This window comes from Cystoisospora suis (assembly GCF_002600585.1).
Source record: "Cystoisospora suis strain Wien I chromosome Unknown contig_375, whole genome shotgun sequence".
NCBI lineage: Eukaryota > Apicomplexa > Conoidasida > Eucoccidiorida > Sarcocystidae > Cystoisospora > Cystoisospora suis.
Genome location: NW_027153176.1, coordinates 47,316 through 71,682, shown reverse-complemented (window position 1 = coordinate 71,682; position 24,367 = coordinate 47,316). Strand labels below are relative to the sequence as shown.

The window sequence follows — 24,367 nt, the reverse complement described above, 5'->3', positions numbered from 1 at the left end:
CATGTATTTGTGTGAGAATGCCTGTTGGGATTCGCCCCAGGCAGTCTGCAAATCGCTCATTTGCCGGCCGAGTTCAACCCGATCGCTCCACAAATCTCCGACAGACTTCCTGCCGCCGGCGGATCCATGGACCAATACAAGAGGCGTCAAGGCACAGGAATTTTTCGTGTCATCACCTTCAGTTCTCTTGAAAAAGTGTATTCTTGCCCATACTGAAAATAATATGCAGCTCACCGACTGCGCGTGGGGAGCACGTACATGTACGTACTAGGGACTGGTAAGCAAGTCCTCGCCGGGTAGGTACGGCCGTGTTGGACGCCTCCCAAACTATAAAAAAAAGAAAACCTGGTCCCTCCCTCCACGATCTCGTGACACTACAGAGCTTGGAATTCGGCGCCGTTGGTCTGTGTTCACGGACTGACGACTGCAATCCGCGTCAACTTTGCAGTTGCAGACGCTGCGCATGTTGTGTCGTTTGCCTGCTCCTTGCTCTGAGGTGTTGACGTGCGCGTGGTCCAGAACGAGAATTGCCGAAGACTGTAGAGAGACCTCGACGCGCGTATAAAAGCAGTCGTCTATGGAAGGACACTCCTCAAGCTTACGCTTGTTTCTGCACAAAAACGTGGAGGAAAGATGCCGTAGTACAAAAACATTGTCGGACCACTACGAACTGCTTTTCTTGCAAATGAGGCAGGAGCACCTATCGCTGGTAGCGCAGCATCTCAAGGAAAGCAACTGATCAGCCGAAGACGCTACAGAATCTTTCTGCCCATTTGTGAGCGAGACGCACACTCAAATAAACACATATAACTCGAAGCTAAAGCGCAGCCGCGCCCGTCAGCCCGGATAGCCGACCACAAAACCTAGCAAGAGATCCGAATACGCCGGTCTGGAGCACACAGGCGTGTGTGACCGCTTATTTTCGTACTTGTGCCATCGGCAAGGTGTCCCATCGCCACCAGACAATCACTGCTTAAGACCGACCGCGCGACTGATTGGTTCATGGGATTCCTCGGCGACTAGCTACCTGAGCCTCCGACGGCCACGCTGTGATAGCTGTCTGTCCGTTTAGAGGCTTCCCACCGTCTCACGTGAACCCCACTGTCGTGCGGTGTGGTGCCTTATGTTTCTCGTCGATTCTGTACATGACTCAACAAACAACTTCCACACTTTTGCCTAAACATTTTATGTAGCCGAGGGGCACGTCTGAATCGGCGTCTGGGTATATAAAGGAGAAATGAATACGCGGCGCTTCGGCTTTTGGAGCTTATATGCAAACCCTGCGCCGTGTACAGTGGCCTGTGAAACCTTAGTAGAGGCAAGTCTTGACGTTTATAATCGGGAGCTCGCGATCGAGTCTCCCTTTGGTGCAGCACAGGCGGAAGCACACGTAGAACAGCGTTTGTGTGGCGGGTCCATACCTTTCCGACCTCTCCCTCTCGTGGATAGAAATAAGTCTCCAACGGAGTGACACAGAACTTACCTCGGCAAGAGGCCAGCAGTCAGCAGCTAACAGAACTTCTGTCCGTAGTAGATCCAGAGCCAATGACAGCTTTGCCGCCTAATGACCACAGTGCAGGAAATTTGAGAAAGTGGTGGATATGTGCAAATTAGGAAGAGAAGTCGCTATCAGTCTGGCGCAGAGAGAAGTGCAGAGTAGTGCTGGTACGCGCAAGAAAGGAAGTACGCCGTGTATCATCACCCTGCAGAGGCCTCCGGAGACATGCTATGCCTGCTACGTATCAGCACGAGATCCCGACGCCAAAACACTCTCGACGCACCGGGAAGCCACGCCCCGACAGATGCACAGCTGGACTAGATATTCCTGAGAAGACGCCTCGCGCAGGGCGATCACAGTTGCACACGAATAGGTAACACGGAGACGTCCGCAGTAAAGTGCAGTACATTTTGCAAGAAAGCTGACCTGTTGAGCGATTCTTTCTCTTTTTTCTCTAACGTGAACGAGTGCTAAGACGTCGTCCCATGCGTCTTCTCCTTGGCACGCAATCTGCCGCTCTACGTTTGCGCTCTCGTGGTTCGCTTTTTCGCCTCGCCTTGAACTCCCGTCTCCCTGTCCCATTTTGTCCCAAACATCCGCAGCCAGCCGCCGGATCTCTTGGTCATACAAATTCTTCGTCTTGGCTTCTGTATGTTCCTCAATTTTGTCTTTGCGTGTTACTACATGCCTCCGCTCCCCCCTAGAATGGCTACTGGCACTTGCAGCCCCACTTTTGGCAGTTCCTGCTGTCCCTCCCCTTATTCGGCCTTGTTCACAGGCCCCCCCTGTCCTCCGACGGGCTTCGGTGTCGGTTATTTCGCTGAAATCGGCAAGCAGCTCAACCTGAGAGACGTCTCGCCATGCAGCTGGAAGATGAGCCAGCGGAATGAACCGAGGACAAGGAGATGCAGAGGCGGCAGCAGTGAGAGCTTCCACACTCATGTTGACAATACTAGAAAGTTACCCTTTTGTGGGTCAGCTGTCGGGGGAAAAGGAAATACGAGAATGGCAAAAGGGGAAAACTGGAGGACAGGAAGCGAACAGCGGCGGAAACAAAGACGAAGATGCAACGCAGTCTCCAGCAGGACGAAATCGCGGAAGTCACCAGCGGCAACCCAGGAACTCACCAGCTAGAAACGGTGAAGGGGAAAACCAAACAAACTAGAAAGTATGGTGCAACAGGTGAAGAAAAAACAAAGCGTTGCGCGAACATCGAGTGTGCGCTTGAGGAGCGCCGCGGGAGGCTCGGAAAGAGAGATGCGGAACACAAGCAAACAGTTAAGAACCCCGGAAAGTCTATCGAGGGCGCGGTTGCGAAGAGACAACACTGAAACAAACGATGTGACAGTTTTTAGATGCTGGGATGTGGCAATTCAGAAATGAAAGATTCAAGACAGTTGTGCCTTACCGGTCCGGGACATGTGCCTCGGAGTTTGCTAAACGTGGCTATACGTGAAGAGGATCGAGTGCTTCTGCCGTCTAAAGACTGGCGAGGAGAGCCCTGGGAGGTCACACGGTATAGCAACCTATCAATTATTATCGAGCGCTAAGTTTGCGTTCTACAGATGGTTCCCATTGTCAGATAAAGTCGCCTACATCTGCTACGGCGTATCCTGGTGTGTGTCCAAGTTGCCTCTCCGCTAGGATGTCTGCCGAAGTGAATTAGTAGCAGTAATACACTTCTGGCGTGTTCCACCTGCCCAGCAATGCTTCGCAGCGGTATTCTAGCAGAGGGCCTATGCCTAGTACGCCTGAGACTGCTACAGTGCAACTTTCTGCGGACCGGCCACATTACACCTCCAGCGGCGGAGACGAATCTTTGCCGGTGCCACTGCAGTCCGTTGTTTCTTCTCAATATTCAACGAGCCTGCGTTTTCTAGAGGACTCTGTTTCTTCCTTTATCCTTTTTGTAGTAAGGGTGATAAGGGCATTCAAGCTCGCTGATGGAGAGGCTCCCCTCAGGGCACTGTGTGCTACCCGGGGAAAATCAGGTCTACTTGCCGTTTCAAGTCGGGCAGCCGGTGCCGTGAGCCGTTCTTCAACGGAGCTACAGCCAGGGCACGACGCCCCGGTTCATCGCACCTCGGTTGGGGTTGTGGAGCGTGAGTTTGCCAAGCCACGCTGGCGATGTCCCACTGACACGAAAAGGCAACTTATTGCGGGAGCCCCCACAACAGCCATGCGTCTGCGGTCCAAACTTCTAAGGTGCTAATGCACAGGGTTCCCAGCACGTGAGGCCAGCAATGGAGAGGTAGAGAACAGGCAGACTAATCGGCGATTGCCGAATGGGCCTACCCCTACAAAGCTAGCAGTCTAACAAGATACTGAGTACGATGCACGCTACGTGAGTAGCGGCGGTATTAACACAAAGCCGGCGACTCACCGTCGAGGGAGAGCGCGTTCAGCGGATGTCCACACCTACGAACGACGACGCCGCGCAGGCTTCCAGCAGAAGACAAAAAGAGATGCTACTGTTGAGGACAGTCACTGCGTTCTCGCCGCCAACGACCGAGATTCAACCAGCCAGGTTCCGTCTCTCATGAATCAGACAAGTTTGCCAATGCGCATAAAAAGACAGTCGGAGGCGTAGCGTCCATCCGCTTGTAACGCGGGCGCACCGCTAGACCGACACACGCCTCGAGAACTTCCACTCGGAGCCTTTGCCCTGAGAGCACAACCGCGAGAAAAAGTGTCTATCAGTTATTTGACGTGACGCCGCGACTGCTCTTGGTTACAACATCCAAATCTCAGTGTTCAGACATGTGGAAATTCTTCTCACACCATTGACACCCCGGCTCAAAACATGTCGGTAGCCCGATGCAAGAGGCACTCCGAGGCGGACGTCAAAAGCAGGCGGGCAGAGAAGTCCCGGTCACTACGTATACCGTTAACATCCATTTGAGGCACCCGAGAGATGAACTTGCTCAGCTCGAATGTCTCTGTCCCACCACCTGTTGTCTGACTTGAAGTGCCGCTGACAGTCTCTCCCGAGGGCGCACAAGCCTTCATCACTTCCCCGTACTCATTTTCAAGCCGGGCATTCTGTTTGCCTGCTTCTGCATCACAGAGCGTTCACGGAGACAGCTCCAGCCGCGGCAAGAATAGAGGGTTTCCCTCTGAGTCTGTTCAAAACGTCTTTCAGACTCTCTCCATCTCCCAGCCCTCTCCTTGCTTTCTTCCACAGAGATACTGTCCTTGCTCTCGCCCACTCGTTCTGAACTTGCAGTAAACGCTCAACTTCTGCAAGCCTCCGTTTCTTCTTCTTCCCCTCCGCGGTAGCTGATGTCTGTCCGCCTGACACCTCGGTAACCTCGCCGAACGTGCCATGTGTGCGTACCCCCGAGGCTGCTATGGCATTCCCCAAATCTTTTACAAGAAGAAGAAGCAACGATGGAGGTACACGCTCCCAGCCCGCCCGGCGAGCCAAACTGCGAATATATGGTATGCATCGCTTCACAGTCCACGGAACCTGAACAGATGGAGTGGAACCTCTGGAAGGCAACTGCAGAGGAGAAGCCGGTTCCGGCGTCGTCTCACATTGCGATGACCCAGAAGTCATACTCACACTCGATACAGCGGCGCTAGGAAGACTGTCTTTCGCCAGCAACACTTCGCCAGACGAAGACCCGCCACCACTAAGCAAAGCTGATGCAGACGGTAAACTCTCTATTTCTGAGGAAGGGAGTGTCGCACGGTTACTGGGGCCTTCGGCGTCTTCTCCTCCCTTACCCGGTGCAGTTTGATGAACTCGTATTCGATTCGCCGACGGTGTGCGCACTTGCTTCACTGAGCTTCCCCCCAGCTGCACATCTGTCAAAGCCGGGAGTCCTCCACATGGTAACTCCTCGGAGGCCGTAGCAAGCACCCGGCCGGCACTTAGCCGAGGCGATCTCCTGACTGAGAGGGTCAGTCGGACATGCTCCTGTTTACCGCTCACACTGTGTCTTTCCCCTCTGCTCTCTTCGACCTCTTCTCTGACTTTGTGCAGTCCTGTGCCACTTGCCACGGGAGTCAACTGTGTGCGGCATAAATTTCCAGACTCGGAACAGTGGGGCTGAACCGTTGGAACTTCCACAGCATTGCCGCGTGAGATGTGATTGGTCGGGCGCTTGAGCCCTGTCCTGCTGTCTGCACTCCCGGAAAACGGTGTCTCTCTATTTTCTGGACTATCCTGGACAGAGTGCGAAGTACACGCTCGCTCATCGTGTAGACACACCTCTGATGATGAAAGCGCGCTGTGGCTTTTTCCTTGATCCGAAGAACATCGAATACCTTCCCGTCCACTTGAAGGACACGAATCACCATAAGTAAGTGCCTCTGACCCTGAGGGAAACGTCGAGCTCCTGCAACAGACATTCTCCCTCGGGGAAACTCCTTTGGCGTTTCCTTCACTCAAAAGAGGCGATTTTGCGGCGTGCTTGCAGTCGGTCTCTCGGCTGCGGGTGCTATTCTCCCCAGCTCCCTTTTCATCGCTAACGTTGGCAGAGACCCCGCTGCTGACGATACTTGAAAATTCATCCGCATCGTCACGCACGGCAGGCAGCAGCGTTGTTCCGGGCGCAACGCGGTACCCAATAGAGGGCGACAGAGATACCTTCCGTGGTCTACCTCCTTTTCTGACTTCGGGGAAATAGACGAAGCTGTCGTTTGCTTTCCAGCCTGGCAACGAGCTTCCCGAGACGCTGCGACGGAAGGATCCTGGTCCCTTCAGTCTTTGCTGAGGAACAGAACGGCTTTGTTTCAAACAGGTCAAAAATCCAGGCCCACGCCTAACGCCGTCTTCAGTTCGATTCATCACCTCTACAACATCTGTATCGCGGCGGTCATCGCCACACGACAAAAAAACATCCATGCTCGAAGCACTCTTCTGACGCCTATTTCCCACGCCGGCGTCTTCATTACAACCAGCCCCGGAAGGACAACTGCCTCCGTCATATGTAACACGGTCAACTGGTGCAGCAGTATCGCTGCAAGCCTTGTTTCTGACCTGTACTCGGCCTTTCACGGCCCGCGATGTACCTGCGATTGTGCATCCCCTCTTCGTTCGTAACACGTCTTTTCCCTTCCGTAGCGGTGAGCCTGAACGTGGCGTGAGTCCGCCAGCCGTGCTGTCATCGGAGTTAACTGGGAAGTGATCATCCCCGGATAAAAGCGACGCACAGCACTTCACCTTCTTCACAGAACAGCTCTGTTTGTCTCCTAGATTCGTCGTGGTAACCCCCTGGGAATCCGTAGTTTCAGCATCGCTAGTGTCCTGAGCAAGAACATTATCACGCCCACACGAAACATCAACCTGCCTTCTTCCCACTTTGGCTTTCCTGACGAGGAGCCTCCTCTCGCTACGAAGCACAGTAAGAACTCCGGCGGGAGACTTTGCGTACGTCTTATGTCGACGATGTACTGACTTGCGACCTGCTGTTCCCCCGGTAGCCTTCGAGGATACTTTGCTTTTCAGACGACAGGAAGGCGAACCAAGGGGCTTCTTTGTCACATCTGAAAGAGCCTTATAAGATATGCCTTTGACGCATTCTCTCTTTTTCTCTGAGAGCAGGCGCCCGTCGCCTGCTAACTTTCTTTTCTCTTTTACTGTCTCCACAGGTTGCGATCCATGACTTTCTCTACTCTCACTCGACATGGCTATACACCCCAGCTGCGATCTAATAACCCCACCTTTACTACATCCTCGCTTCTTCCTTTCACGCCTCTCCACAAACTCTGCTACCTTCTTTCGTCCCGAGGTCTCTTGTGATTCAGGTTCGCAATTCCCCCCTGCAACAAAACTTCCCGACTTTCTTCCCTCTCCTTCCGTGGATGTGACTTCAAGGGCCATACTCAGTGGACAAGAAAACACCTCAGCCGTGAAGTTTCCCCGAGCCAAGTCTCCTCCGTCATTTCCCTCTGTCTCGATGTCCCGCAACAAAATGTCTTCCCTGGGTCGCGAATGAGACCGGTCAGTCACCCGACTTGCCTCACTTCTTGCGGCTCGTTTCTCCGATGCCCTCCTCTCCTCTGTAGTTCCCCTTAAGCGCCCATCCCAGGGACATTGCGGGCGGCTCTCCTCCCTAAGATACTCCGCCGACCTCCTCGGTGACCCGGAGGCAATACAACCTCGTGGATCGCGAGGCGGTATTTGAGAAAGGCAGGGAGAGACGCTAGAAGAAACAACCAAGCCGACACTTAAGTTTGCATCAGCACCATAACTTCTCCTTGCCTCCTGATCAACCGCCTTCGCCTGTAATGATGACTGCGCTGGATCTGCTGCCAGTGCTCTTTCTGCCGTCACGCCTTGCTGCCGCTGCTCAGTCTCGCTTCGCTTCCCTGTCACGCTCGCATGACCCATGACACCACCAGAATGCCTGGACTTCTCAAGACATAGGTGGCTAGACAAAGAGAATCTCCGCATGCGCACCCCTCGAATAGCGCCATTCCTAGACACGCGAAGATGACGAGCGTTCTTCACTCTTTCGGAGGTAGCTGGAAAGTTACAGCGGTTCGCAACATTGCTGACACTTTGCGCTCCACCCACATTTTTGTCCCTAGCCATCGGCCTACACGTCGCGTTCGGTGTCTCTCCCTCCTGCTGTCCACTCCTTGATTTCTTCGTGAGCTTCGCACTGACTGCCGAGCCGTGTGACTGCCAGGTCGTGCAAGACTCCCACTGGGGTCTCGCCATGCGACCGAGAGGTAACAACGCCATGAAGTAAGAACAACAAAGAACAGTGATGTGTCATATAAACCAAGACTTCTCCCGATATCTTCAGCGACAGACGAACAAAAGGCGGTGAATCCCCTTACACACCAGGGCCTTCTCTGGACGGCAGCTCACACTCTGCCTCCCTCCCTGTAACACCGGGGAGCAGAAACTGATGCAGCGGCAGCTGTTCACCCACGGCAGCTGACGAACTAAGACGTTCACCTCCAGTTGTACGGTCTCTGCTGATACTACCTGGGAGAGGCAGGTACCCAGAGACGACCCCACCCCCGCACCAAGCAGTTCTCCACACAGACGAAACACGAGTGGGGGGGCGAACCCGGAAGACTCTCTGGGTGTCTGTCCCCTCGTGAAACGGCGGTGGGGGCACGGTGACGGCAACTGCCTCTCCTGTATCCTTCCGGTCTACTCCAAGCCGAGTCCCCTAGGTCTATCAACACGTGGTATGGCAGCACCATGAGCTCTACGGCCGCCGTAGCAGCGAGGTCCTGTTTTCTTCTTTGGCAAGCCAGCGATACAGCGGTATGGAATAGGATGGGGGTATAGGAAAAGCCGAAGTGGCAGGGAGCACCGCAGCGCAAGAGTAGTGAGGCACGCGGCGGAGAACGGCAGTGCGACGAAAGATCGAGACGCGCCACTTAAAGAAAAGATTCCTGTGCAGGCGTTTGTCCAAGATCTGTCCGCGGGAAAGAAGCCAAACCAGGAAAGCTGCTGTCAGGCGGCGCCATACTCCAGAACCTCTCCGAAATGTCGTGCCGTCACGGTTCGCCTGCATGTGAAGAATTCTTTCCGCGTAGCATCTGCGCTGCGCTCGCGAGAGCAGTGAGCAACAGTCAAAAGCGAAGACTACGCGACACCAAAGCATGAGAAATCTGGGGGCGTGCTGAACCCTTTGCTTTGCGATGAAGGCCTGAATGGGGCTCCAAAACACAGCGTGGGAAAAGTCTTCGGCTTCGAGCATGCGCGCCAAGGCACCGACGTCGCGGCGGCGTGTGCGGTCTCGCACTTTTGTTTGTGACTTCTGCAAGAAGGAAGTTCGGAACGGTATAGGACCCCGCCGTACAGCAGAAGGGCCAAAGCCCGGGCAAAGACCACACAGGGCCCTGGTCAGCTGGAAACAGACGGGCAGAATCAAGGATCCTCCCACGTTAGAGACGCGTTATGATACACTCCCCCAAACCCACAGTTTGCCTGCCACAGTGGGAGAAGAACGTGAACACTGTTGCCGCAAAAAAGGAAAGCGAAAAAAGGGGATATGCTGCAGAAAGCAAGGGAACTTGAAACCCCCGATGGCTGCGCAGCATTCGGCAAAGTAGCCCTAGTTGCATCGACAGAAAAGCCAACCAGGAACACTCTGTGTGGGCAAGTGTCAGAAGGAATCCCGGGAAAAAACTCAGTTTCCTTAAGCGAGAAAGAGAAAGACCAATCTTCAGAAACGCGGCGATGCCCAACAGACCGATGTAGCCTATTCCCTCCCGTTTTCTCCCCCCGTGAAGTGGGAGATTTACATTGGGACCCGGAAAAGCCACGCCGTCCCGGCTTAAAATCGGCGAAGAAGTCCCGTATCGGGACCTGGATCACGTGTGGGTCTACACGAGAACTTGACAAGTGAACGCTTCGTTGTTGCCTGGTCACAGTCACGCGCCTGTTTGGGTCAACGCCTCTCTAGAGACTGTTTCTGCCTGCACAGTCTGCTGCTGGCTCCAGCCTCGCTCTTAAGTCTGTTTAAGTGCCGTGGTCTTCGTCAGCCGAGCTCCGACAAGCTTGAGCAGACTCTGTGTCAGTGCTAAATCCGCACACCTCGCCGTGTCGACGTAGAACAGTTGTTTTTGTTCGCTGTACTAGTGAACTCGTCGATCACCCCTCCCCTGGTATTATCGTCGTCCACAGCTGAATTCCGCCGACTTGACCTTACATTGTTCTAGTTCTTCCTGCCCTCGACTTCGCTTTCTGATTCTCCTGAAAGAGGCTTGTTACACTTTCTTCTTTTCTGTACGCTGCTTGAACAAGCAGCTTATGGAGCGGGCTGACATGTGTGCTTGGAATTGCCTGCATCATCGGAAAAATTTTGGTTTTCGTCCTTCGAACGTATTCTTCGCCTCCGGCTCTTTCTTTGTCTCGTGCTTGCTTTTCGTTGTCACAGGTGTCTGTACGCCCCTGTGTAAGTCCAGAAACAGTGGTTTCTTTCCCTGCACGGGGCGCTCTCCCTGTGAGCCCGGAGCTTCAGTTCGGGAAGTGGGCCCGCCGTTCAGCGGTGGCACGACTTGTCCCGTGCCAAATCCCCTGTATCGGGCGAAGATAGGAAGGCAGGTACGGAGGCTTGCTTCTGGCCCTCGGCCAAACAGGCAACTTCCGTGCGTAGCCAGGGACGGTAGCTGGCTTCCGGTCGGCGGGGCTCTGTGTCTACCGCAAAGCCACGTGTTGACTTTTCTGGTGCCTGGATCCCTTCACCGACCAACCGCTGTTTCCAGCTACATTAAGGGACCTTCAGTTGGGACTACCCACCGGCTACGTACTTTCTCCAAGCTGCTCCCCAGTGCCCTCCCCAGGCCTGCTCAGCCTCTTCTCGGTCCGTGGAACTTCGTGAGCGGATATACCAGGAGTCCCTTCTCGGTGGGTCCATCGTCTAGCATCTCTTTTTACAGCGTCTCGCGAACTGTGTTATGAGAGCCTGTACCCTGTTTACATCCCTTTCCTGCTTGTCGTGCCGCCTTAGTTACAGCCTCTGTCCCGCTACCCCCCCGGGTGGCTTATGGTTGAGGATGTCTATTATTGGTGCTGTGCCACTAGGTCTTCTTCCTCCTGGGGCGCCCCGACCCTGTATCCTCTTCGGTCCCGGCATGAGTCCAGTTATTTGTGCCGGCCTTCTTGTCTCGTCTCCCCTTCTGCGGCTCAGCGGCTGTGTTGTAGCCTTTCGAATTCTTGCAAGATGTCGACACCGGAGGCCAAGCGCGAAGATGCTGCGGCCCACGTAGGCTGCAACGGAGACAGCAGCTCTCCGCTTAGTGCCGAAGGTGCCACAGTCTCCAAGAAAGCACAGAAAAAGGCAGAGAAGGAAGCAGCTAAGGAAGCTGCCAAGGCCTTGAAACGTGAGGCTCTTGGTAAGGACGGACTGCCTGTAGTGTCCCAGCGCTATCTTTACTGTGCGTATCAGTTCCGAGCTGGTCATCAGCTGTCGTTAGTTCAGTAAAGGAGCTGGTGGCGTTGTATGCATGTATACTGCTCACGCGGCGGTACGGGATGACAGCCACGCAGACCATCTGGGAGACCAAGGTGATGGCGGAAACCTGGGAAATTCATGATCGCCTTTGACAGAAAAACCATGGCATCTGAGAGCGCAGTTACTGGCTCCATGTGACTCAAGCAGTGGATTCTATATTGGTAGCGTGCGACGTACGCATACCTCCCCTTGGAGAGAGAAAGCTAGTGAAAGGACACCCGGGAAAGCATATACATGCCAACTATGCCTCGCGGTGTGTTACGGAGAAGGAGCGTTCAGACATCAGGGTACTCGGTTCGAGTCGCACATGCGGAAAACCTAATCCGGAGAATCCTTTTCGCCCTTCCAACCCGTACCACTTTCGAGCTCGGAGGTTATACTCTGAACAACAAATATAGAACCTAAAGGTGATATCAATACATTCGTTTCTGTCTGTGTTTGCGAGGTGTGTTTCCGCAAGTGTGAGTTAGAGACAGATTCGCGCATACCGACGGTCTTGTTCGCATAGTGCAACTGCCGTATGTCGACGGATCCATGCGCTTGTAGTCCAACTCTTGGTTGTTACTGTACAGAAGCGGAGCAGCGAGCTGCTCAGGCAATCCTACAGAAGAAAGTAGAAGATATTGCAACGGACGCTTACGGCTACCTACCGATCATCGACTCGGGCTCGCGCACAGATCGAGTATGGGTCCCCGTCGCAAACCTTCACCATCATGTGGGGGAAGTTGTGTGGATTCGCGGACGCATTCACGAATGTCGCGGAAAGGGTAAGGAAGGCGTTTTTTCCCCTGTTACTTGACTGTCCACTTTTTTGAGTACGTTTCGTTCTTGTGTCCCAGTGTCAGCAATGGCTGCTATATCTCTACTCGATGGGGCCAAGCGAATACATGCACCTTCTCGAATACGTGTGCACATTTCTCTGAGTGTACCTACGCCAGCCTCATGCGGATGGTGTGCCGGCGTGGAGTGGAAGGTCTGCAAATTCTTGTAGACCATGGGGCCCTCTAGTGGTCCGGCGGAATCAGCCGACCTGGCTGTTCGTTCGACAGGGATCCTACCGAGAGACGAGTCCTAGAGATCCCCGTACAACAGGAAATGTTGGAGAGGAGTGGACAGCAAGGAAGATTCAAGGTCTCCTGAAAGAAATGTTTGATGTGTTTCTCTTCTGTCTTGTCCGTATCCGTTCTAGATGACCGTGAATATGTTGCGGTTGTGTTTTCTCCGTCAGGCGGTGTAGCGTTTCTGGTGCTCCGCGAAAGACAACAGACAGTCCAGGCAGTTCTCGATACTAAACAGGGCCTAGGAAAAGACATGATCAAATGGGTGTGCGCGGTGCCGATGGAGTCCGTTGTTGACGTTCAAGGAAAGGTCGTAGCACCTGAGTTCGAAATACAGTCGACAACGCAAAAAGGTGTTGAGATTGCTGTCCAGAAGATCTTCTGTGTTAGCAAAGCTGCACAAGAGTTACCTTTCCAGCTACGTGACGCCATGCGGCCTGAGGACGGCTCTGAGGGTGTAAGTGAGAGCGTCTCCAGTGACTGAGGCGTACACCTCGTTTTTTTCGCAGAACTTGCGCGCAAGACGTCTCCCGCTTCACCATCCGTCATTTTTTTCCAGCCTGAAGATATCTATTCTTACACATAGTGATAGTCGGCGTCGTTGGCCCTTCTCTGTTTCTCTGTTGTCGGGGCGCGTGTCATGAAACTCCCTAACTTTCTACGTGGCGAGAAAGGAAGTCTGTTCCGTAGAAAAGGAATGTATGTACAGGCAGCTAGGGTCCAACAACAACAACGACGTATTGATAAAGTCGTGCGCGTGCATTCAGTGGCGTCTGCTTTGCACTGACTTCGGGAAGATACTCCTCAGTATTCAGCTATCCGTACACTCTCATTGGTCCGGGTATGTTAAGGACTGTGTAAGACCTGTGACGGGGTCACGTCGAAAGTGTATGCTCATGCAGAAGACTGTGTCTTTCTGTATTTGTTTGCGTCCCCAACACAGGGAATCCGCGTAAACCCAGATACCCGGTTGGACAACCGCATCTTAGACTTGCGGACGCCAGTCAATCAAGCGATTTTCCGTATCCAGTCCGAGACTGTTCAGCTCTTCAGAGAGTTTCTTCTCAAGCGCGGGTTTGTGGAAATCCACTCTCCCAAGCTAATAGGCGGCGCGAGTGAAGGGGGAGCGAGTTGCTTCCCTTTGAAATACTTTGGTAGAGATGCCTGCTTGGCCCAGTCCCCCCAGCTGTACAAGCAAATGGCCATGTGTGCCGATTTCGACCGTGTGTTTGAAATCGGTAAGAAAGACTGCTTCGTCGTCAGTTTGTTCGCCACCATGAACGGATATCATGTAATACAGATTCGTTTGTCTTCTACCCAGAAAAAGGTTGAGAGAAGGAGGGAAGAAGTTTGGTTTCGAACTGTGGATCGCATCGTCGTCAGTGGGAAAAGTGGGGACACGCCGCCCTCTCCCGGTCAGCTCCTGTCTCCACAGCAGTTTTATTTCCAGCGTCCGAGCGTGAAATTCAGAAGCTCGTATGGCTTGGATTGCCTCGGGCGGGTGGAGATGCTGCATTCAAGGGAATCCTTCAGCTTGTACTTTGGAGACCCGCGCTTTTGCTAGCCAAGCGGACAATTGTGTATCTGAACGGAACCGGACAAGTTGGATTGAGCCGGTTGATATTTGTGTTTGGGTGTTGCCCGTGGACGAAATGCAGGCCCCGTGTTTCGTGCCGAGAACAGCAACACGCACCGACATCTGTGCGAGTTCACTGGCCTGGACTTGGAGATGACATTCAAGGAGCACTACTCAGAAGTTCTTGATGTCCTAGATGATCTGTTCAAATTCATTTTCAGAGGCTTAAGTGAACGATGCAAAGAGGTGAGATATCAATGTGTTGTGACTGTCAGGTGGCTCGTCACCTTGCTTGGGTGGGGCCTTCGCGAAGGAAGTTTTTTGTTTGCCCACCGAACTGTCACTGAGTTGAGGGGCTTTTCTGTCTGCTTGCAGAAGGCGGAGAAGTTCTGATCCGTTGTGCCAGTGCGGCAAAACCCGGACAGAGGCGCGCGCAAACGGGAAGAGACGGGACTTCACTTTCAGTCGCATGTTTCTTCATGTTCCGTTCGTGCGTAGTTGGCGGGGGCAGCGGGGCCCGACATAGCGTCGATTCGCCGAGTCGGCGTGTTACGCGGAGTTTTTTCGTGCGGCATATACGTGCACATACTCCGAGTCAGGCACTGGCTACCTTCCCATTGCTCGACCTCGGTTCGGGATAATGAGGTTTGCCCGGCTGGCCGACCTATTTTGCTGCTGCAGGAAATTGACACTTTCCACCAACAATACCCTGCGGAGCCCTTCACCTGGATCGAGAAAACCCCCAGGCTCACCTTCTCGGAAGGCGTCCAAATGCTTCGGGATGCCGGCTGTCCCGGGGTGCCGGATGATGTATCCGAATTTGACTTAAACACAGAGCAAGAGAGGACTCTAGGGAAGCTCGTCAAGGCCAAGTATGGCACCGACTTCTACATGCTGATTCAGTACCCCTTGGCAGTCCGGCCATTCTATACTATGCCAGACCCACACGACAAGGTGAGGCACACAGGCCGCAGTCTGATGATTCATACCCGCTGCGGGAGGATAGACTTTCTTCTTCTGACTTGATGTGTACTCAAAGATATCTGCTGGGTATGACTGAATCGAGAACGTAGACTGCGGCACCAATTTGACGAAGAGCTCAGCCGCCGCCACTATCCATTCTTGGTGTACAGTATGTGTATGTCCCTGTGAGTATTCGCATAGCTTACACGTCATTTACAGTATGGAGGCGTTAGCCAGACCACTGAGGACCGGACCGAGAGTTAGCAGTAAGCGGTGGTTCGGTGGCTTTCTCTCGCTTGTCTGATCTTTCAGAAGTTCTCAAACTCGTATGACTTCTTCATGCGGAACGAGGAGATAATCAGTGGTGCACAGCGAGTCCATGACGCCGACATGCTTACCGAGAGATGTCAGGCGTGCGGTGTGCCTCCCAGCTCCATCCAGACGTACATTGATTCATTCCGGCTCGGCACTGCTCCTCACGGTGGCGCCGGTATCGGCCTGGAAAGAGTCGTGATGCTCTTCCTCGGTAAGATCTCTTGCCTGACGGGCTCCAACAACTCAAATCCTTCCCCAGGCGCAACTCCTGTCACGATACTCCCTACGCCGCCGTCCACAAACTCCTCATGCAGAGTCATACACCAGCTTTTGCTCGAGGTAGCAAAAGGGACTTCCGGCGTCATGCCTCGGCCAGTGTGGTAGGGGCAAATTGTATTGCAACAATGATAATACTCGGGCTGCCGTCACTCCGATCCCCGTTTCCTCTTCGCGTGAATGCTACCGCACTCTTCGCAGAACTGTGGTGTTCAATGAACAGAAATTCCGGTTTTCGCATACGTTCTGAGACTAACGTTTCTTACTCAGTGCCTGTGTGACGCTTCCCTGGGGTTTCATCAGTATCCACTAAGCGGGCAACGGCGGGTTGCGCCATATGAGCTCTAAATGATCGCTGTCGGGGGCCTCAGCCGTATTCTCTGGTTCACAAGTGAAGTGCTTTTCTTGTAATCCAGAATGATCCTTGCAGGCACAAAGAAAACCAGACTGCCAAAATAGCGCAGGGCCTCGTGCTCTCTTGTGCCACTGATTTCAGGTGCGAAGAACATTCGTCAGGTCTCCTTGTTCCCTCGTGACCCAAAGCGCTTGACGCCCTAAAAAAAGAACTCGTCACCGCAGCATCGATCTTTTGTCCCTGTAGCTGTGACGCGGAGCTGCACTCTTCTACTTTCTGCGTCTTATTGCTTACTTGCGCATCGAGACAACACAACCAGGGAACGACAGGATTTTGTTTTCCTGGGTCTCAAACCTGTCCAGGATTGCTGCTGTGGCCGGACAACGGTCGGGGGTATAGTTGCTTTAGCATTTCGGTTGCGCTGTCCCTCGACTACTTTCTTTCCAGTTCAATAAGACTGACAATAAGTGATGAGTTTCTCGTAATCATTGGACACTCGCCCGAATGCTCCGCTCCTGTGCCTCCTTCATGGAGAAGGCCAAGTGCTCGTGACTCAAAACGCCTGGGTGGCAGGTTCAGACAAAGCACGACCTACGTACGACCTGTCGCAAGAAAAAGAGAGATGATCCGTTAAGGGGGCATTGGTCTCGCGGGTGTGTGCCCGGTCAGGGTCGCAAACACGGGGCAGCAACTGCTTCCGCAAGGGTCTCAGTTTACAGTGGAAACACAGGCAGGAGGAGACCTTTAGTAGTCGCCCAGAAGTAGACGAGGCAAGGTGAACCCTCATCATTGAAGGGCAATGCTAGCGATGCCGCACTAGTGCCGGCCTCTGGCGGGGGTGACACATCGTACGGAGCACGAAATACCCCGCATCAGTCGGTCCGCGGCAGCTGGAGGCCACGCTCCCTGTTTGATTCAGCGCCGTGCACTGGAACAAATAACGCGGCCGTAAACCGTTTGAAAGAAGACGCCTTTCTCGCTAGGTGACGCGGGCACCTTCGCGTTCTGCGGGTAGCGGCCCAGAAGCTCTCCGATACCGCACCTCAGCCGCTATGGGTGCGCGGCAGGGCGGGTGAGAACTGTGAAGTATAAAGTGCTCAGACGCGCTCATACACGCGTTCGGCGCTTCGGTGCTGCCATCACGGTGGGTTCGTTGTTCTGACTATAGAAAAACAAAAAGAATGGGAAGTCAAGCTTGTACCCTTTCATGCCGGCTGCAGAGCCGCCACTTCCCCGAAGGGGTAATGAAGGGACCGGAGTCCACAGCAGCCGTGTCTCAGGCTCTCTTCCTTACATGAGAATGCAGCTGACCGAGCCCCCTTTCATTCATCTAGCCTTTCCGGGCATCTCAGTTGAGCTATGATCAGCCGATGCACAGGTACCAGGGCAACAGGGTGGGTTGCCGTACAGCAGAAGCCCGCAGGGGCCTGTGATACAGCGACGAGGAATGAGTACCACCGTGGTCTGCAAGTGGTGGTTGTGGACGGTTGCCGACAAATGTGTTGTTAATATGGCGTCACCTTAGCGGGATGACGCCTTAGCAGCGGGAGGTAGTGCTGCTTTTTGAGGATCGACGAGAGCTTGCGAGCCACCTCATGGAGTTGCATTGGAAACGCGGCAGGGTTCTACGCTGTCGTTGTGGAAAGCGCGGCGGTGAGTCGCGTAGGCCTTCGGAGAGTTGTCCCAAGCAGTCTCATGCATCTTTTTTCGTGCCGTCCTTAGCGCATGTCTCCTCCCGTTACCTTCGGGGTGGTCACATTCTTCTACCGTCGCCTGGGAAACTTTCACATTTCAGCACGGTTTCACTGGGAGGGTAGGCTCGCGGCTTGCCACGAATCAAGCGTCTGCAGAGCGAAAGCGGCGGGAGCATGAATGAGGTGACGAGAGAGCAGGGCGCCAGGTTGAAGCAATGTTGAATGGGTCGTTTTCGTATACACAAGGGGTCCGAGTTCGCTCCTACCTTTTGACGTAGAGCCTCTGCATGCTTGCACAACAGCAGGATATGCGTGGCTCTTCTTCGTTCAGATTGCAGACGTACTCGACCTGCTTCTTATCCGCTTCCGTTCTAGTTCGCTACTTCACTGGGTTTGTCTCCCTGTTTAATGGCCTGGAGAGGCGGTGGAGGTACTTGTCCTCGCTTCTCGGGGTTCCTCGCTTGGTTGGTCGGTTCTCTCGAACCTCGATGACTTTACTGTCCCGTCTCCCACTTCTTGCTCTCACGTGTCACTTCTTGTGCATTGCGGGCCGTAATCTCGGGCACTGCACAGCGACATAGCGGTGTCGCTCCTTCGAACGGATCGTCCCCAGCGACAACTTCTCCGTGCGTCGCGCCCAATTCGGAAGGCCCGTTTGTACCGGCCTGCCGTAGTCGACGTCTCGTCACAGCTCCCTTGTTCTCGGGGAATGCCTTTGTCGTCTTACGCCGGATACCTCGTGCTACTGTGCCTGGTTACACTCCTCAGCTTCCGCTGCGCTTTAAGAGCCGAGGCTCAAGCCTGAAACGATACACGTTTTTGTCCAGAGTCAAGAAGGAGATCTGTCGGTCGACTCTTCGTCAGGTTACTCGGTGGCAGTTTCCCGTTGCCTTTTTTCGGCTCCCTTTGTCGCGTTGAAGGATTAGGTGGCAGCAGAGTGTACTGTCGCATTGCCAGGGTTGCAGTATAGGGCGCATGCACATACATACAGGGGGGTGACTGATCTCCAGAAGACCGGCTTCGCTTGAGTACGGTTTCTTTGGGTCCATTCGCTTCACAGCGAGCCTGGCCTCAGGTGGCGCAGGAAACACAGCGCAACACATTCCCGTGGCAAGATGACTTACCTCTGCGGTTGACCCTCCAATCGTCCGTTGAGCTGCTCCTTGAAGCCGTGTAGCCTTCGTGTTCTCCTTTGTCCTTGTCGGCTTAGGAGTTAAGATGGCGCCTAAGTCGCGAGCTGCTCATTACGGTTACGAAATCTGTCCGGTTCAAGAGTGGAAGGGAGGGTCAAGTCTTTCATTCGAAGGTCTGCTTGGTCCGATTGAGTTTTTTCTACTACTGAACGAAGTAATGGGGGTCTGTTTCGTCGCCAACATAGAGGCCGGTACTCTGTCAGTTGTCTTCTCTATCATTTCTCGTTTCTTCTCTCGTGTCCTTCCTAAACGACGTCGCTCTGAAGCTTCCGCAGCAGATACCTTTTCGTTCTGAAGCACTCGGTGAAAAAACCGTGCTCTTTTTTTGCGGGACGCTTCCCCGTTAGTAATAGTGCCAGGCTCACCCGAACGTGGAGTGTCTCCTGGCACACCTGTGCTCGTGCTGACCTCCCCTTCCTTCCGGTCTTGCGCCCGGGAAGGGCAAAGTCGTGGTCCATACTAGACAATAGTCATTCACAGATCTTAGTGTTGCTCGCTTCATTCGTTCATCACTAAGCTCCTTGTCCGGATTTCTCCTCTCTGAGCAGGGGGGCCAGGCTCTTTTTCTCGCGTCTGCGGCATCTTGTCCCCGCTATGTATTTTTTTACGGTCCCCCCTTTTTCTCCGTGTTTTGCTCCAGCCTCTCTTTCTAGAGTCTCCTCTCTGCTGGATCAGCGATCAGCTTGTGCCCTCGAGGTGCTTACTGTTCGCTGGAAAAGTCGGGTCGGATTGTGAATTCCTTCCCCCAGCACAATCATCATCTGCTTGTTTCTTTTCTTGTTCATCCCCGACGGAGTTATATGCGTTTTTTTTTCTCGAGCAGCGTGCGATTCTCTACAGTTTCTATGTTTCTCCGGGGAGAATAGTAACAGTAGTCTTTCATACCTGAGCACAGATAATCGTTTCAGTCCGTTGGCGCCCCTCAGTCTCTTCTTTGCATGTGCTGTTCGTTGGCAGGATTGTCTGCTCTCGTCACAACATACTGTGCTTCCTTTCCCCTTGTTGTATGGCCCTGCTTTACTTCCTCAGCTATGCTAGCTCTTTTGCCAGCACGCCGTGTAAGGGGAAGAAACTTCGTAGTCCTTCATTCACATCATTGTCTTGGTTTAGGATCCGATACTCAGTCAGTCACTGTTCTGACGAAGAAATATGATGAGCTTTCTCGATCTTTTGTACATTGTTTAGCGGGCGCAACCGTAATAGAAGAAACTAACGGTGGGGTGGCAGAGGAGAGGAGATGTATCTGCCGGCTCGCTCCCAAATGTAATGATGGTGATGATGAGCGGCGAAGCAAAACATCATCCTGCATGCCCGTGAGTTCTGCTCCCTCATCCTCGCGACTCATGTGATAGCACGAGGGAGGGACCGTCAATCCTTCTACCTCTTCTCGATTGGACTTCGCGCGCGTTGGCTGTTTTTTCAACGACGAAAGTTCAACTGAATGCCGTCTAAAAGGACTAGGGGTTCTCTTACAGGACGACGGTGTTCTAGGAGGCGGTTGCCTCGAAAGAGGAAACCGGACCAAACTGGTGATGGACTGTTTCTAAATATCCAGCTATACAGACAAGAGAAGCGGTGCCTTTTTAGCCTAGATGAAGACAAGGCGGTATGCACTCTGCAACATCTGAAGAGTGATGATAAACAGTGAACGACAAACATATCGTGGGGGAATTATGGATGAGAAACCCGCGGGATTGCCGGAGGGCGGCGAGTGTAGCGGACGGTCTCCCCTCATTACGCCCTCTACGACGTTGGACAACAGTGGCGGCCTGGGGGGGCATGGACACAAGGCACCAAAGCGACCTCCGGGTTCTCTAGAGACGTGTACCGGCGCCGAGGTTGTTGTCTCAAACGACTTTCGTCGGGCTCCGGACTCACCTCTGGAGTCCTTACAACTCTGCACCGCAGAGGCGCAGACGTCTTCTCTTGAGCGTTTTTCTCGAGCAACTACAATGAAAGAAAAAGATCGTCAGATGTCTCTTCACGGGGAAGTGCCACTGTGTTCTTCTGCAAGGACAACATTCTTCTCGTGGAGGCGTCGGTTTTGTCATAATTCTCAAAGAGGAAATGCTGCTGCGTTTGTGTGTGGGACAGGAGGGACGCAGCGGCAGTCGTGTGGCTCCGTCGAGGATCGGTATCATTATCTGTCTCGAAGAGGTCTCAGCAGGCAACTTCCAGAGAGTACGGGGCCTCCTTCCTCGGCAGCGACAAGTGACTGGACAGGTAGGAGAAGGTCTTCGAGGACACGAACTCCGGGCACTCGACAAGATATCCTTGGAAAAGAAAGGAGAGTTCCCGGTTTCCTTCGTTTTCTTTCTCGAGGCAAGCAGAAGAACGACTGCAAGGCGGGTTCTAGAAGTCGACTGTTACTTCGTCGTGGTGTGAGTGGGGGAGGGGGACAGTCGGATGGAGCGACAAGAGCAAGTGAACGCAAGGTGCGCCATTATGGTTTTACAGAGGAGAATTCTTCGGAAGAGAGATTCCGGTGTGACGGAGTAGATGAAGAGGGCGAAGTTCTCATGGGATTCTTGCCTTTCGGGTGTTCTTCTTGTGGGGGGCGGGAAGATGACGAAACAGGAAGGAGGCGACTACTACTGAAGAAGGGAATGACAGATCCAGTGAGGGGGGGGGGATGCGTGGTGGAAGAGGAGAGACAACAGATGGAAGGCGATGTTGAGTGTTGTGCCTGTAGTATGGTACATCAAAGAAGTTACGTGTCGAAGCGTCGGAAGACCGGAAAATCTTTTTCGCATGTGGAGGCTCAAACGGGGCTTCCGTTGTCACGTCAGAGGCTCGTTATTCAGAGATCTTTGTCTGCATCGGCTCTTCGTAGAAACGGTGGCTCAGTGCCACTGATAGTGAAGGGGGGGGGAAGCGAAGACTTGAATGAAGTTCATGTCCGGGGTGGTTGCCGTGGACGAAGGTGGTCAGGTTCTGATTATCGTGAGAATGCGAGAGAGATTCTTTCTCCGTCTCCTTCGTTCCACGAGTCTCCTGATTTGTCGCGTTTGTCTCCCGAATCTTCTATCAGTTCTTCTTCCTGTTTTCATCTTTGTCATTCTCCTCAGCATAGAGATTCTTCCGTCTCTAGTCAATCTCGTGAGTCTTCTACTGCGGACAGGGGATCTCCCGCTGGTCATTTTGGCTCTCCACCATGTGTATATCGTCCTCCGATTCGCTCGTCACTTTTTTATCCTTCTCCTGCTGCATCTGTATCTTGGGTGTATACAGCATCCTCTTCACAGGTCTGTTTCGGTACCCGGGAGAGGTTTTCCAGCGGTAACCCTAGTTCACCACCGGACTCAGTAACGTTCGGCGCCTCTCGACTGCCCCGTCCACTGCACCTCGCTTGCAACTCGTCCGATGATGATTCCTTCCTGCTTCGTAGTCGGGATGACGTAGCCACTCCGCGTCAGGGTTCTGTTCCAGCTCTGTCGTGTCGTTCAGAGTCTGTCCTTTCCGTTTCAGTGTCCACTCGATCCATGCCAAAGGAAGATTCGTCTTGCGCGTCGTCTTCACTGCCCATTGTCGCTGACTTTGAACTACCACCTTCAATACAGACAGTTCTAACGACACCTATTGCTCTTCACAGCACACCGCCTCCGAGCATTACAAACAGCAGCGATCCTGCTAATCGCTTCACCCGCGTGAAGACAGTTTCGTTCGCCAATCTAAGCGAGTGTGATAGCCGCGGCTCCAGGCGCAGTGATGTGGTTGCGTCCGACCGCGTTTCGAGGACTTCAAGTTTCACGAATCAGAATGCTGGGGCTAGTTTTGCCGATAGGAGGGGAACTGGACGACAAGGTACATCGAGTGTCCAAGGAGGAGGAGGAGGAGGATCGGAGAATCACCATGGCAGTACCACATCGTCTTCGGGTCTTCTAGCCCGTGAGGCATCGTCGAATGGAAGTAGGCATGCAAGTAACGTTTCTCAACGGGGGACAGGAGCGGGTGGATCTCTGAGTTTACTTCAGCATCATCGTTCGACACAACAGCATCAAGATGGAGGCGCTGTTGGTGCCGTCAGTAATGTCTCCTTAGTCAAACATCAGTCCAAGTGTGGAGTTGTGACGAGGAATATTTTTCGTGCCTTTCAAAATCTTGCAGAACACGATCTTGTCTTTCGTATGAAGGAAGATCTGGGGTGTGGTGGCTCTAGTGAACGATCGTTGCGGTCAGTCTTTGCGGATTCGAAAGGAAGTCTAAGACCAGGGGGTGGAAGTATTGGGGGACCCGGTTCACCAGGAGGAGGAATAGGAGGGGGAGACAATAACAACCTAAGCCGGAGTGGATCGACCGACGTGATCTTAAGAAGGTTTCCTCTCAAGTTTGTAGATGCGGGACTAGAGGATCTGTTTGCTGCCAATATCAACCGGTGGATGACAACGCGCCTTATTCTCATGGGAGTCCTTATGCTTGTCGTGACAAGCATTATGTGGCCGTTGATGGCTTGGTCATTCAACATGCAAGATGCTTTCAATCATGATGAACCCTTGGGTATTATTTTCCACAGTGATATGGCTGTGACAGTATCTGTCTCCATTCTCTTCATCGTCGTCAAAATCTTCCGTCCCTTAGCGCGTCATGCCGAGCTCATCGCTGATATAGGCACTTTTCTGGTAAGGAAGGACTTCTCTTCTCTATATCCCTTCGGACAGTCTCTCCGTGTTTTTTAGGCTAGAAATGGCGTTCAAAACAAAAACGTATCCGAACAATCACACGCATGGATTCAGGGCTATCCAGCAAAGTACATGGCCTTCTGAAAGCTTTCGTTTGTCCTGGTGTTTTCGTGGTCTCAAGGGAAGCATTAATAGGGCTTTTTGATCAAGACTCTTCTCTCCTGAACTTAGTTCGCCGCAGGTCTCCTTGCTTCTTCGCCAGGAGTGACCGATTCCTATGCAAAAGTCACATGCCTGCCTGGATCGGACTGCGTAGGGGATACACTTGTTGTATAGAGTTGAGCTGAGAAATAGTTTCTGCTGCATACGTGTGGCCATAAGCTACCCGAGATTTGCGGTGAAGAGGTAGATCGGTAGCGGTCATGTTGTGTTAAGATACCAGTTATTGCTAACGTACGCATGGCTGTGATCTTGGGAAGCAGTAGTGGCAATCTCATGGCTTGTCAGACATGTGTTTTGCTTCTCTATTGTACAGGTGGTGACGGTTTGGGGTGTATGGAACACCATCGGATCTTACCATCTAGAAACTTCTTACGTGAAGGATGTCATAGGAGGGCAGTCAGGCTTCGTGAAGCTTGACAAGACATCTGCATGGTCTACATCACAAGAGGCTTCCAGTGCTGTCGCTTATCTATACGGTCTTCTTCTCATTGTCCAGCTGGACGTCGTCTATCCTTCGAGGTATGGTGACGGTGACTTTCCGCATATAGGACAAGGGGGACATTTCTTTTTCTCGGACTACGGACATTTTCTATCTGGGCTGGGCTGCTGCATAGGAATGTTTTGAACGCATCAAACCGTGCTGCTGTAGCCTCGATACCAATGTAT

The 24,367-nt window shown here is 53.1% G+C and overlaps 3 protein-coding genes across 3 annotated transcripts in view; 2 read left to right on the top strand and 1 right to left on the bottom strand.

The window, feature by feature from the left end:
- Positions 1-8: 8 nt before the first annotated feature.
- CSUI_000955 (uncharacterized protein) lies at positions 9-9,643 on the bottom strand. Its single transcript, XM_068061161.1, has 3 exons — positions 1,925-9,643; positions 1,484-1,561; positions 9-610 (listed from the first exon to the last, which is right to left on the bottom strand). Exon 1 carries the CDS (start codon positions 8,193-8,195, stop codon positions 4,560-4,562), a length of 3,636 nt encoding a protein of 1,211 aa, XP_067926869.1. The 5' UTR covers positions 8,196-9,643; the 3' UTR covers positions 9-610; positions 1,484-1,561; positions 1,925-4,559.
- Positions 9,644-9,767: 124 nt separating this feature from the next.
- Positions 9,768-16,334, top strand: CSUI_000954 (aspartate-trna ligase). Its single transcript, XM_068061160.1, has 9 exons — positions 9,768-10,823; positions 11,107-11,311; positions 12,003-12,197; positions 12,620-12,945; positions 13,432-13,726; positions 14,147-14,310; positions 14,746-15,018; positions 15,340-15,553; positions 16,115-16,334. The coding sequence occupies exons 1-9, from the start codon at positions 10,227-10,229 to the stop codon at positions 16,174-16,176; spliced, it is 2,331 nt and encodes a 776-aa protein (XP_067926868.1). The 5' UTR covers positions 9,768-10,226; the 3' UTR covers positions 16,177-16,334.
- Positions 16,335-17,546: 1,212 nt separating this feature from the next.
- CSUI_000953 (3 5 -cyclic nucleotide phosphodiesterase domain-containing protein) overlaps positions 17,547-24,367 on the top strand; it is a 16,254-nt gene continuing 9,433 nt past the window's right edge. Inside the window, exons 1-2 of the mRNA XM_068061159.1 lie at positions 17,547-23,479; positions 24,015-24,220. Coding sequence (XP_067926867.1) covers positions 20,495-23,479; positions 24,015-24,220 — 3,191 coding nt within the window. The 5' untranslated portion in view covers positions 17,547-20,494. The remainder of the gene's footprint in view (positions 23,480-24,014; positions 24,221-24,367) is intronic.